This window comes from Tenrec ecaudatus, chromosome 9 (genome assembly GCF_050624435.1).
Source record: "Tenrec ecaudatus isolate mTenEca1 chromosome 9, mTenEca1.hap1, whole genome shotgun sequence".
Classification (NCBI taxonomy): Eukaryota; Metazoa; Chordata; class Mammalia; order Afrosoricida; family Tenrecidae; genus Tenrec; species Tenrec ecaudatus.
The window spans coordinates 81,332,804-81,347,493 of NC_134538.1; the positions used below are offsets into that span (position 1 = coordinate 81,332,804).

Genomic DNA, 14,690 nt, shown 5'->3' on the forward strand with positions numbered 1-14,690 from the left:
TGACTGCAATTTTGAATGCTTGGTGTTATTATAAATTCAAGACTCTCAGTAAAGGAGAGCAATAAAGTGCTACCAGGGGCTGGTTTCCAGGTCAGGGCAGAGTTGATAGTAGATACTAGTAGATGTTTGAGAAGTATAATTGGTAGAGAAAGCGTGAGAGTTGTTATGTGTCTAGAACTTTATTCCATCTTTCTTGGCATTCTAGTTAGATTTTCTGGGATGGAATGAAATTCTACCATTTTAATTTATTTTTTACACCATCTAGTGGCTCAAGATGAGCGGTGCAGGTAATTGCAGCTAATGTGCACAATCAAACCGAGGCCATAAATCCAGCTTCAAAGCTGGCTGTGGGTTCTTGCTGTCCTCCTCATGTCAATACCATGTTAGCACTGACAATGTTGTTCCGCATTCTGAGTCACAGCCACAATTGTACATACGAAGAAGAATACATTTCAAGGAGTCTAACCCAGTATTTGTGGAGACAAAAATGCATACTTTGTAGAGAAACTAATTGTTCGACTTTTCTAATGAATAGAACTGTTTACAACATTTGAAAGAAATATAACTTTTAGTAATTTAACTGATCAATCATTTAAAATATTACATAAATACCACAAGTTTACTTTCTGGAAGATTGGTAATTCTGAAAATACTCTTGGCAAAAAAGGCAACAGATTAGTTTATGAAAAGATGCATTCTTTTAATATAAATAAACACTTATATAAATAATAAAATATGCATTATAATCGTATTTTAATATTATAAATGAAAATCCAGAAAAAGATTTAACACGGGGATTCGGCTGTCTTTATTAAAACTCACTACATAAGTATGGTTTTACTTAGAATATATCTTTAAAAGTCAGTCTTTTGATTGTTTTTTGACTTTGCAAGATAATTCACTGTGATTAATCAACTTGGGTGATTTGTTTCTATTAGGCTGTTTTTGAGAGTTACACAAACCTGCCCCCTCCTTAAAGTGAAAAGTCAAATGTTGCAATAAAGAAGGAAGAGTTGGCTGATGCCCTGTCCTTCCCGGCCCCCTTGGAGCATTTTCCAATTAGCAGCTGTCATGTGACCCTTGGCTGAGCTGCCCCCTCCCCCAAGTGTCCAGCATTTTCTTAGTTTTAACCTTTGAACCTCACAAATAATACTTCTAAATACTGTTTGCCTGAGAATACAAGCTGGAAACTTCGTTTACAATTTTGTTTGTTTTTTCCATATTGAGGTCCTGCTATTTTTTATGTCTCAAACTAAAACACTTGATAAACTTCAAATATTCAGTGGAGATTTAGGAATCTTGCCTTTGCCCTAACTTTCCCCTGAGGTAGGGGGTGGGGTGGACAACAGGTACATGTGGGAATTAAACTCTGAAACACAAGGGTTGGCTTCAGATTCGTTAGGATAACTGTAATCAAACAAAGTAAAACAAATGCCAAGAGATGTATTCTTTTACTTGTTTAGCACTTCAGTTTTGTTGCTACCCAAGCATAGGCATTGTTACTATCCGTTTTTCCTAGAATGACATGTGACATAACTTCAATAGCAGAGTCCACGTTGTGTGGCAGTCGGGGTGGCTCGTCCTCCGGCATGCCTCTTTGGCTCTGTCCTTCCACCCTGCCAGCCTGGATCTCCACGCGCTGTGCTAGTCCATCATGCCAACTGGGACTCACCAGTCAATTGCTCACCACCTCCTTGTCCTGCGTTTTCTAGCAATCCATTAGTTTGAAGCAGAAGGGCAGAAGCACTAGCCTGCGGTAGGAGAGGCATGCTGCTTTGCTTGGTATTGTCAGAAATGTACGATGAGAGTCTGGAACCCTGGACACTGTTCAGTACTGAGCGAGGGCATGGGTGACTTCAGCTTGGCAGTTGTTTACGAGAAAAAAATCTTTAATGAAGAAATGTTATGGAGTAGGAAATTTAGGTTAAGAGAGTGTTCATGAACCTAAACTAAATGGACATTTCAAAATGTGTATTAGTTGATAGAAAGTTGCCTCCTTTTATTTCGGTGACTCTTTCCAGTGATTGGTGAATTGTGACAGTCACAATTTTATTTTGAAATCTTATTGTGAAAATGCAGAAATTTGGTTTCTAGGGTTTGGGTTTGTTTTTTATTTCAAACCTACCAGAAACAAATACTTTCATTTATAAGTCACTGAGCTTGGTTGGTAGAGGGGAATCGAGGTTACTTCTTTGCTGGCTTCGTTTTTCCCTTGTGACCCTCTCATCCCATGTGCCACACACAGCCTGGCACCTTCTGAGGAGAACTAGGACCTCTGAATAGAGGACATGCATTGTTGGCCCCAAGCTCGCTCTCACACGGTTTTTCATTTTGTGGCCTTGGGGGAAGGAGGAGGATTGGTACCAGTGATCCAATTTGTGTGGACCTGGTGGCAGTTTCTGTGCTGTCAGCTTGGGAGTGTTGTAGGCGGAAGGATTAGCCGGGCACACCTACTGCCATGGGCCCAGCCTCTCTCCCCGCAGCGAGCCAGTCTTCACAGGCATAGCAGCACGTCAGATGTTCCGGTTCCACGCCTTGGACGGACTCCTCTTCTGGGCTCCAGTCATTAGCACCCTGCTCAGTCCCTTCTGTGTTCTCTCTTACATGAAGTGGGGAAGCCTAGAAGAAAAAATGTCGACAGTACAAAGGGAGGTGCTTATAGGAAGCTAACTGGCAGTGTCGGCCCGCAGAGTGGCTTGAGGGGCAGAGGGCAAGTCTGGGAGAGGCACGTGAGCCAGGAAGGAACTGGACTGCAGGGTGGGTGTGGGTGGGATAGGCAAGGGTTGGTCAGAAGCAAACATGGGACAACCTTCAACAAAAGCACCACAACGATGCCTGTCACTTAAAGTTACACTCCAAACACGGACGCTGTCTTGCGCTCTCCTCTCACCCAAAGCCCAGAACTCAGTGTGTACAGCTGGCTGTCTGGCCTCAGAGAGGCCTCCTCCTCCGCCTCCACGGGCTCCCATCCAACGTGGAGCTGGAGATTCCAGGAAAAGCATGGGCACGAGAGAAGAGAGACCCATACACTGCAGATTAGGAAACATGTTAGATTAGATGCTTCACCAATGATGAGTTACAGATGTTCCTCATTGGATGCTTGACTGTCAGAAATCACACAGACATACCAGTAAAATTTTAAAGAAGTCAAAATCTAGCGTTCTTCAAATTTCTTCAGAAGAGCAGATTTCCCTGGGAAATCGCATCGGATGGCTTCATAGTGCATTCGGAAGGTCTCTGTTTTCTGCTGCCCTGGTATTTTGATACACCGGTTAGGGGAAGGGTGGGCTGCAAAGGTGTTGATGGATTGAGTACCAAAAGGCCCTGTCCTAGGCACTGTCTTTGCTTACTCTCACTGCCACTGAAGTGATCCTGGCCCAGAGGTAGAGGTTCCCAGTGGGCGCCTAACCACAAGGTCAGCACGTTGAAGCCACCAGCTGCCTTGCAAGAGACAGGCTTTGAAGTCCCATGAAGAGTTAAACTCACAGGGGGTAGTCCCCATCGGTCTGGGAGGGTCGGTAGGAGTCAGAGTTGACTTGGTGGCAGGGAGTTTCATTTTTGTCGTTGTTTAATCAATCAGCGGGCGCACAGAGCCAGTACAAGTCCACCCACTCAGCATTGGAGTTCTTCCCTCCGGCAGAGACTGGTAGGAGTGGGAAAGCATTCCAGCTTATAGGAATCCAAACCACTTTCCCTCCTTCATCTCCTTCTACTTTGCACCTGATTCTAACCCCACTCTCAACCCCTTGCCCTTCTCTGAACATGCGTGCTTTTAACTCTCTAGCCCTTTGGACATGCTCTTTATGACTCACTGCCTCTGGAATGCCCTTTTAATATTCCACCTGGAGTCGCAGCTCAGCTGTCAGCTGCCATGTAAAGCCTCTCCACCCCCCCCCCGACCTCCCCCCGTTGCTTCCCTAACTCCTTTTACAAATTGCTTCTCTATCACCTAACATCCAATGCTATGATTAGCTGCTTGTCTCTTTTTCCTCAATGAGAGCGATACTGAGTCTTAAGAATCCTGAAATTCCCAGTCAATACCTAACTATATGGCAGACTGATGTTTAGTGTGTGTTTTCCAAAATAGCATAAGGACAGTTGATTGTGAGGCTGCTGCAGGGCCGGGCTGATGTCTCTTTTTCTGGTGCAGAGGGTTGAGGTGAGTCAGAACCAACTCGAGCACCTAACCAAGACTACCTTTCAAACACAGTTCAAAAGAACCTAGCCGGAGGTCACCTTACATACAGAGACCGAGGTTCCGTGTAATGGAGACAGGAAGTAAAAGTCCAGAGGTCAAAGGACGACCTACACGTGTCAGAGTTAACTCAGGGCAGTGAGTTTGCTTTGTTTGTTTGTTTAATAGGAGACCTTTAAGGACAATAGAGGTTTTTGTTGCATTTGAACTTCAGAATTTCTTGGCAGCCAGACTGGAACAAGGAGAGGCAGGATAGGCAGCTCAGAACCCCACCGTCACCATGCAGGAGGGGCTGAGCTTTTCCACGAGAACCGGCCCTGAAACCTGCTCCCGCCGATGGGTGCCTGCTACCCACATGGCTTGTTTTCTTCTTTCCTTCACCTTTCGTGCTTGGAAAGAGTTCTTCCCTCACAGGGTTGATTTCTCCTTTTAGGGAAAAGGAATCGAGGCGCCTAGAGCTACACAAGCTTTTCAACCATGCCTGCCACAAGAACCAATAGAAATAACCCTTTGGGACAAACGTGTCCAGTCACGCACAACTGATGGTTGCAGTAGAACTAACCCATAGTTACTTCACAGAGGGGCCTTTTATAACATGAGGGAGAAAACCAACCCAAAAGCCCAGCGTTGCTTCAGACTGTCAATCACTGACTCTCTAAGCCTTGATTGGTGCTGGCCTGCAGAACACAGAGTGCCACTTCAGACAGATGGTTCTGCCAACACTTTTCTCAGAGTGCCCTAATTTGGGAGGTGGGGCGGGGAGGGCAGTGGTTGTGTGTAAGAGCCTGAAAGAGTGGGGACCTTGCCTGATTTATGTCTTTTTAAAACCCCACTGATGTTTGGCACAGAGTAGACTGCTAATAGGCTACTGATTGAACAACTTTTCAAGTTAATGCATGTATTTTCAGAGCTGGTCCCTGGCATGGTTTCCAAGGTCTATTCTGTGCTATTGTGCAAACTAGGAAGGAAACCTACTGGTACTGGGGAGAATTACAGATATGACCTGTAACAAGAGACAGAAGTTCATTGTAGGCACTAATTTAGCCCATGCTCTAGGAACTAAACATTGAACTGAAAACGGACAGAAACCTAGAAACTGCCACGAACAGACGCCATGAAGCTGTTCTCCTTTTGCATGATTCCATCCCGCAGTTCCATCTCTTCCGGAGCTCTGCCGGCTGACCTTCTACTTTAAATGTCAAGTCCAGTAATGTGGAAATTGACCCTGTGACTTCCTTCTTTTCTGTTTGTAAACAGGGGACTGGTTTTCTGAAAGAAGGGAGAAGGTACAACCCCCATTTCTTACCTAGCCTCAGCCACAATCGCCCTCAAGACTTACAGTTCTTGTTATCAGCTTGCTGGTTCCTTTGTCTCTGGCTTGAACAGTGTGTGCAGAGCAGGTAGGGGAAAAATAGTGGGCTGCGAAGGAGAGGTCCATGAGAGCCACACGTGCGCAGGAAATGATGGTGTAACGAGGTGGGTTTCCACGGCCACTAGGGAGCTTCATGTCTTCCAGTAGGTTCGTGAGTGAGAGGAATTCAGACCTCACGGAGGACCTCAGAGACGGTTTGTCACTCTCCTCCTGTAGCAGATTAGGAAACCAAGGCTCTGGCCGTTCACGTGCAGGGCACAATGCAGCCACATTCCTGAAGATGCGGGAGAACTAGGAGGCTTCTTCAAGTCCCTTATTGAAGACAGTAACAAAGAGGAGGCTGAAGTGGTTGGTCTGAAGGTAGTATTTGTATTTTCTAAACCCCCACACATACTGATTTCATTTTTTATACTATAAAATGCTTAGGAATATATTGTAACCATTGAAAATATCGCAGTGAATTGGTTATAATACACCGGCATAGTGCACTGGCTCTTAAACACGGTATACTTTATATCTTCCAAATAAAATGGCCACCCTTTCCCTCCCAGGCGCGTGGGTGAAAGCCCAGGTAGGCGGGAGTGGGGTGGGGGCAGGGGAAGGACCGCTGATCTTTTCACCTTCCCAGCCCCTGGTGCATGCCAGCAGTGGTCATGAACTTCTGCGCTTCCTTATACCATATGCTTTTCAGAAAGTGGATGAACACACTTGAGAAATGAGGACCCGGTGCTGAAAGGGTCTCAGGAAACGTTGGGCCTTATTTAAGTGTGAAAGTATACAAGAGCAGAGAGAGATTTCGTTAATGGGAAGTGCGGACGACATATGTTTACGATGGGGTTGGACAGGTCTCTGTGTCACTTTATCAAAGCTGGCCCGATGTTCCCAGGCCTATTGCACCATCTTGAAGCCATACAAAGACTTTAATTTGCTTCTTAATAAATATTAACATTTTAACGACCAAGTAAAACAGGTAAATACGGCTTTAATGGTATGCAAATTGAAAACACAGTAGTTGTAGCTGAGCATCCAGGGCTGCCGGGTGATGATTTCCCCCGGATTATTGGCCAAGTTTGGCGTTTGTGCTTCTTCAGCTGCCGCATTACATTTCTGCCTTGAAGCCATCCATTTTGCAGATATTGAATTTCTTTTGAGTACTATTTTTATACAATAAGCATCACTAAACCCCGGAATCTTGATAGCATTACTCCGCGAGGAGAAAGAAGCTTTGTGTTAGTAATTACCTAACATTGTCAGGAGCTGACTGCAGGCCTCTTCCTAGCGATAACAGAATAACCGCATAATGTAGCTTTATAGCACATGATTAATAGAAAATAATTACATGTCCTACAAAGGGATGCAATATTTCTTATAAATTGACTAGAATGGTTTCCTGTAGATTAAAGGACTCTTCATTATTTTATCAGCCCTCCTGAAGTACAGGCACTTGCCCGTGTTAGCATCTCGGTGGATGGTAAGAGCCGAAGCGAGTGAAGGATCCCAGACGGCAGACCTCCTTGTACCTGAGAGCTCATGTCCATAAAGATGACACAGTGCTTCCTCCCTTTCAAAGGTTTAGATGGCAGACCAGGATGCTTTGGTCTTTCTACTTTTTGTTTACTTGCAGTAGAAGGTTTGAGGACCTCCGCCCCCCCTCCCACCTTTAATGACCCACCCGCGACTTTCTAGAACAATAATAGAATTAGTATGTGAACCGCAAGACAGCCCTGTGTGTCGATTGCAGTATTTTCCACTGTGAGTAGCATGTCGTTGGTGATTGCATTTGTGTGTGTGTGTGTGTGTGTGTGTGTGTGTGTGTGTGTTTGGAGTGGGAGTGGGGCAAAGAGGGAAGGCAAGTCTTCGTCCTCTGAAGGAAACCTTCGTGACGTGTGGCTCTCCAGGCTGGAGTGGAGAACACTGTACTCCAAGAAGCATTTTCATTCCAATTTATAGGCTGCAAATGGTCTAATTGGGATTCATGTTGCTCAGGAGGCTCATCCAGCGGCTGGTAATGATGAGCGTAACAGCTCCTGTGTTTGCAGTCCTGCCGACACACTCTAATGGTGCCAGTCTAAATCCATAAATTTGCCTAGTAGATTTTTACCTCCGTATATTTTATCTCATCTCTTAATTCCACACAGGAGCATTGTATGGGATTCTTTACGGATGTGAAGTAATAAACATTCTGGCTTTTATTTTTGCCCTCTTCTGATGTAAATCTGCAAGGTTTTTAGCATTCTTTTTATGAGGGGTATATTTCATCTGTTTTTCAATTATTTGAAATTAATTAAGTAAAGCATTTATGACTATTTTAGCCTAAAATTTAAAATCCATATGTGTGTATATATATAAATATATAAATGCTCTCGGTGAGGGGCTGGTTTACAGCTGAATAAGCTCCTCCCTGCTGTTTACTGCTATGCTTCCTGCTGAATGAGCCTTGCCCCTATCATGGTAATGCAGGATGCTCTCAGGTGTGAAGTACATCACGGGCCTTTGTTGAAGTGATAGGTGGGAAATCAGTTTCTTAACTTTGGATGTGAGACTACATTCCAAGAGCAGTAATCTGCCTTTAACTGACAGTGCAGATTATACCAGAAGCAGAGCGCTATAAAGGAATGTGGATTTGCTGCTTTGGAAGAGCAGAAAGTTCTCTGGAAGCAGGTTTCCGTCCTGAGAGATCCTCTCACAGAATGTTCTGGGTGTCTGCCACTTGAGAGTCTAGTGTACCCCCTCCCAATAGCTAAAGAAAATGTCCGATGGGCATTAGGTAAGAGCATCCGTATTCAGACGCATTGTTCACTCTCTGTTCTGAAGTCTGACAATGTAGGCTTTTGGCCTCCGGGAGGCTAAGTACCTTTGTTTTGTTAAGCATTAAGCCCTAATTATATCCATTGCCTTCAAAATTGAAAAGAGCAGTTTTATTAGGTACCTCCGACCATATAATGATGGTTAGTCATAGCTTTCATGGAGTTGTTCTTTTCTTCACATAAATCCATCACACATAGATTATACCCTTCCATGCTTTGAGCTGGGCATCATAGTATTGTTGCTCAGATGTTTGGTCTCACGAAACCCACAGTAGCCATGAACCTTTACGCTAAAAATGTTGAGCCCACAGCTGGTGAAGCAAACTTTCCAGCGTGTCCTTATTAGAATCAGTGCAACCTTACCCTCTCCGTTTCCGTAGCCGGTCCTGCTCTTCCAGGAAGCCTAATTCTGACAGTCCCTACTGTCTAAAAAAACCTATAAGCACCTATAGGTTTTTATCTTCTAATTTCTCAGCCGATAGGCAATGTATCAATCCAGATGCTAATGCCACTGCACTGCTTTGAGGAATGATGTAATTGCTCTCTCTGGTGGTCAGGTGCACACTAATCAATATAAATGGTAGCTCTCTGCCACCGGCTCTAGCCCCTCCCCTGCTGTAACTCAGTATGCATATGCGCATCCTCTGTGGTGCTGGTGTCAGAGAATTGCCACCTATTTCATTGCTTTGGGGTAGATTTTTAAAAAATGATCTTACGTGAAAAATCAAATTTGGAGCCGGCAGTGCTTATACAGGAGTATTGCTTCTAGAAGATACCAGTCTTGAAACTTGTAATTCATTTTGCTGTGTTTGTATCTCACTAAATGTAAATAAATTTGAGATAAAAATGCATTAGTCAACCTGGCAGACACAGGAGATGACTCTAGAGCGCTCCCCATGCCTGAAGCGGCAGTGTAGCTGTGGACGGAGGGGAAGCAGGGAGAAGGGAGGCCCAGGTTGGGCTCACTGGCAAAGTCAAGGCAAAAGTAACTCATCAATCACTTGGGGCTTTTGTTTTGTTTTGTAGCCAGATTAATATTTGCCTTCTAACTTGAGAGACTTTTTATTTCTTTTGATCTTCCACTGTAAGGAGAAAGCTCCCACCACTTTTCAATCCTACCCTTTGGGAGAAAGATTGTCTGCTCCCATCAAGAGTGACAGTCTCAGAAACCCCGAGGGCCAGGCCCACCCTGTCCTGTCAGGTCCCTGCGAGTCAGCCTGGACTCGATGGCAGTGAGTTTGGATTTTTTATTTCACCCACCCTTTATCTCAAAGCAGATCAAGGAAGTAGCTTTTTTGGAGGAGTCTTTTTGTGAATTATTTTGTAAAGCAAAACAATTGTGTCTATGCATGCACTGTGAATATGAACTTACTTTCTCATTAATCTGTTTAAAAATGCTTACTTATAGTTGAGTTCCTTAAGAAGAAAGTCTACCGATAACATTTCAAATCATTTTAGGCACTATGGAGTATAAGAATTTAGGTTGTTTATTGGGGAGTAGGGGGAATGTACTTCTTAAGATTCTAAGCTTCTTGAAGGCAGAGTGTCCCAAGGATCCTGGCTGTGGCCTCTAGCCTGGAGTTTGCACGTCCCAGGTGTCCCTGGGCTGGTGTGGGAGGAACAGGCGAAGCAGGCTGGGCGCCTGTCCTTCGGCTGGTCTCATTCTCTAGGCTCTTCTTGTGACTGTTTTCTGCGTTCTATTCCAGGTAATAAACAGGCTTTGTCTTATTGGTTAATTTAAATCCTTTCCTAACAGCATTTTTAGTGTCCAGCAACAAAAAGATTAAAATGTTTCAATTTTCAGTTCAAGCTCTTGTAACTTTGGATAAAGAAATAACATTTCTAAGAAGTTGCGAACAAACGACATTGTACTTATACCAGTCTAAAGGTTAATATTGCATATTGTTTTCAATTAGGAATACAATAGATATGGCTGGTGGGTAGGAGAAATGAAGGGAGCCATTGGCTTGGTGCCTAAAGCCTACATAATGGAGATGTATGATATTTGAGAGTCTTGGGTAAGTACATTTTAATTCAATATTGTGTAATAGCTCGTATGTTCTCTTGTGCTCTGCCTTCTGAGTTTCGTCTTGTAGTTTTCTGTTTAACACACAGATTGTGCCCTTCCTCAGTATTTTCGTTTGCTTTCTCTTATCTGACCTGATTTTTAAAAATAATGAAAGTCGTCTACCGCTGGCTTCTCCGAGGAATTGAGCATTTAGAGGAAGGACGCTCTTGTGCTGGTTGCCAGCTGTTCTCTCAGGCACTCTCCTCTCTCAGTACAAGGCCGTTTCCATGGCCTTGCTGAGGAGCTGCGCCACGAAAAGGTTGAGTAAACATCCGACTCTGCTTGGTTAAAAACGTGTGTTCTTTTTCGTAAGCAGGAAATACCAACATGTACGAAGGGCGGAATTAAAATGCACCTTCCCCTTTCTGCCTGCAGAAAAGGCGAGGATCCCTGTGCGCGTCGGATTCGCAGAGGCCTCTGGAAGCATGAGTGACAGCTCACAGCCTTTGTTTTGTTGAGCATCGTTTGTCTTCGACTGTTATTTTATGCAGTCGTTTGTTATGATATTCCTCTGATGTGAAATTTAATGAAGGGTATGAATGTAAATGAGATGCAAGCACTAAAGTTATACCTGTTGCTTTTTTTTTGGTAAAGAAATCATTGTAGTTCTTATCTACCCATCTGATCTGTGCGCTGAGTTCAGCACTAGTTTATATGTACGGCCATCGCTACTCCGACTCCTGGTGTGCCTCCTAATCCCTTTTAATAATCAGAAGTTATTTTTAGAATGCAGCATGCCATTTTGTAGAAACGCTAGTGGCCAGTATCCGGCGAGGTTTTGGTAGATGCTCGCCGGAGTCTGTGGTTTTGTCAAAGCTTTGCAGACAGTCTGGGCCTCATGTCATTTCCCACACAACAGCAATGCGCTTTCCTGCAAGAACGTCGACCGGCGGCACGTTTGCTCCACGTGAAATATGGCCCCAGGGAACACACACCACACCTGCACACGGTGGGGGGGGGGGTGCCACCTTCAACACAGTGCCAGCTAGAAACCTGGTTTGGGCAAAGCACTTTGTCAGTAATAAACGTCCTCGTTCTGCGCTGGGCTCACTGCCATTTTGTACCGTGGTTTTGTTTAAATCCAGTAAACCAAACAATGTCTGAGAATCGCCATGCTGGCTGCACTGATACGATGGTGTCAAGAATCTCAATGCATTCCCAAAGCCAAAAGGCAGAAGCAAGCACACTCTCATTCTGACTTATCATTGCCGGGCGAGGGCAGTGCCAGGAAGTGGAAGATTGTGTGTCTCCTCCGCCTTCTCAGAGTCCTGAAGGGAAAAGGCGGCGTGGGCAGAGCACAGTGGTAGGGCGCATGTCACAGGTGCCAATGGGCGCTCCAGTAACCTCCTGCGCTGCCCGAGCAAGATTTGTGGAGTCACGTTGTACTTTTTCAGGTATATCTGAAAGCCAAACTATCTTGAACGGCCCGAAGGGACAATTGGCCGCTCTATAAATGAAGATGCCGTGCTGATTGAGTAATTGGTTGGAGTGGCGATGTGCTCCTCGTATGGAATCGTTAGCAGGCGCTCTCCTCGTTGACCTCTTCAAACTGTTGCTTTAGAACGACCCTCTGCGTGTGTATTTGTGTAGCGCTCGTTCCCGCAATACTTCAGGGGACCTGTCATCGGCACCACCACCGTCCACTGCCAGGTGTTTACAGAGGGACTGTGGGTTGAGGCGTTGGCTCTCCCCTGCCCTTCAGGGTTGCTGGGCGTCCGAAGGGCGTCGACGTTGGTTTGGTGACAACGCTCGCCTGTTGCCGTGGGCTTCGTCAAGCCAGCGCAGTCACTTGCCGGGTGCAGCGGCGGCGCCGCGGGAAGATGGGGAAGCGTGTTGCACGAGGCCGAGAGCCAGGAATGGACTTGGTGCCCAGCCCCACAGCCGGGCGGGCGGCTGGCTTGCAGACGCGCTGCGCGGCCAGGCCCGGGAAGCTGGTAGTAGCAGGCCAGTAGATGGCAGCAGCTTCTCATTACAGGCCCGCCCACTTGGCAGCCCCTCCCCCACTCGGGCACCAAGGCACCCGGACTGTAAAACGTTGAGAGGATTTCGGCCTCTTTTTCCAGTTAATCCAGGAGAGGGAGTCCTTCGCCAACTGATGACCAACCACCGAACCTGCTAGCCTTTCCCTGGCCGGCCGGGACACCTCCAAAGTAAAGTGCCGCTCCTGTCCCCAGCACCGGCCTTTGTTCTTTTTTAACTTCCAGCCAGGTGAGAGATCTCAGCAAGGAGACGCAAAGGGACACAATTGGACCGGCAGGAAAAGCGGGGTTCCTTTCAGTTCCAGCATCCATGTGGTCCTTTGAGGAAGCCACCCTGCGCTACCAGGGAGGAAGTTTCCTGTGCACCCTCGACAATACATCACACACTCGTCAAGATCATGATCATAGCATTAATGGGAATTAAACCACACGGCTTGTTAGAAAATATGCTAATTGCTATGTTCTCATTATGTTTGCTTAGCTTTTATTTGTTTTTCTATGAACAGTTAGAGAGCTCATTTTTTTTCAAAGGTGATTGTAAGTCATATTTTATATAGCATTTTGCTTGGTTATTGGCTCTGTACTGAATTTGTACTCTGTTGCCATTAGATCTTACAATAATGTTCCACTCTGCAAATTTTTAAGGTTCAAATAAAGTTTAATTGTTTGCAAACTGTTATGATGCTAATAATTCAACAGCCTGCTGTGTTACTAATGAAATTACTTTGTTATGATTAATTTGGAAAATAGTGTGTTGATTGTAGTAATTAAGCACAACAAGGTGAAGTAAATGATTCTAATGCCATCTGGCCTCCAAACTGAATGAAGAAATGAAATAGGGCTGTCATCTGAATTTATTCAAAGAAGTAAGGATAATACAAATGGCTTTCATTGCCCTAGAAGTTAGACTTAACCACAGCTCACACTCCATTCTAGCTTTGCCTCTTTGCTGCACAGAATATTTTCTTTGATGAAAAAGAGTGCTGGTTTGGGCCCAGGAATTGTTCTGAATACTTGATTTGATTTTGAACCAATTACTTTCACCTTGCGCTATTGTAATTACAGATCATTATATGAAGTATTGTCCGATCACAGAAAAGCACCTGGCTGGCTGTCTGTAGGTTAAATCTACAATTGTGGGTTTCTTTGTTTTGAGACTCAGTTGGTTTGTTGACAATACCCCATGCTGCCCTCTGCTCTCAGAACAGCTCTCAGTCTCAAAGGAACCCAACCCAAGTCCCTGAGGTTGGCCTCTTAGCACGGTTCCCCTCCACCGGATCCCATCAGGCTGCTTTTGCGATGGGGAGATGCCTGAGCATCACACAGTGCCACTCTCACACAGCTGCGACTGCAGTGATCACCTTTACTGGGGTGCAAAGATGGTGTGGCCCTTGCCTATCCTGAGGCCACCCTACAACAGTCACCCCGCAGGGAGGACGGTAACCAGACCCAGACACACACACTTTTGTTCCCCCTCCTTCAGACTGTCCCCACCACTCCCAGAGATCCAGGCCCTGGCAAAGGGGCTGGTAAGGAGGGAATGGGGAGGGAGGAGGGCCAGGGTCCTCCCTGTTCTGTTGCCCTGGTCTCTGAGGGGCCAGCTATGAGGTTTTTGTGTTTTGTTGCTTGCAGTGTTACAAACACTTGAATATATCCTGGTGACAAAGAGTAGAATTTCAGTTCAATTGTTTCTAAAATGTCTGTAGCCAAAGCCCTCTTTTCCTGTGTCTTGTTTCTTTATGGTCTCATCTCTTGTTGACTTCCTCAAATCTGGTTCTCACCAGGATCATGTTGGGAAACAGAACTACTGGTAAGTCCCAGATTGGAGATCTAGATTTGCAGCTTATCCCGTTGGGAACACAGACCCTGATAATACTGTTGTGTGAAAATTCGAACTTCATCATTGAGACCGAATGCAACATTGTAAGACTTGTTCAATCCAGTAAAGGACCTCTAAATTTTTGATAAACCAATCGTTGGTACTTCAGTCGTTGAGTAGAATTAGAGACACAAACCTGATAGGAATCACTTTTACTTATTTTGAGTTCAGTAGATTCAAGGCTATTGAAAAGCAGCCCACATAGTAAAACTGAGGTGATTGAGGCTTAAACTGTGGTCAAACCACAGAAAACACAGACTCACTGAAGTTGAAAGAATGCTATTAATATACGCAACATGAAAATATTCCTTACAGTGGCCTGATATGTCAGCTATGTACTAAGTGTCCCAATCTTCAGAGAAACAAATAAGTGGCATGTTATGAAAGCAT

At 45.1% G+C, this 14,690-nt stretch overlaps 1 protein-coding gene across 1 annotated transcript in view; it reads left to right on the forward strand.

Moving 5' to 3' along the window:
* The window catches only part of SKAP2 (src kinase associated phosphoprotein 2), a 177,423-nt gene extending 166,013 nt beyond the window's left edge, over positions 1–11,410 (forward strand). Inside the window, exons 12-13 of the mRNA XM_075558259.1 lie at positions 10,291–10,392; positions 10,818–11,410. Coding sequence (XP_075414374.1) covers positions 10,291–10,383 — 93 coding nt within the window. The 3' untranslated portion in view covers positions 10,384–10,392; positions 10,818–11,410. The remainder of the gene's footprint in view (positions 1–10,290; positions 10,393–10,817) is intronic.
* Positions 11,411–14,690: the final 3,280 nt, after the last annotated feature.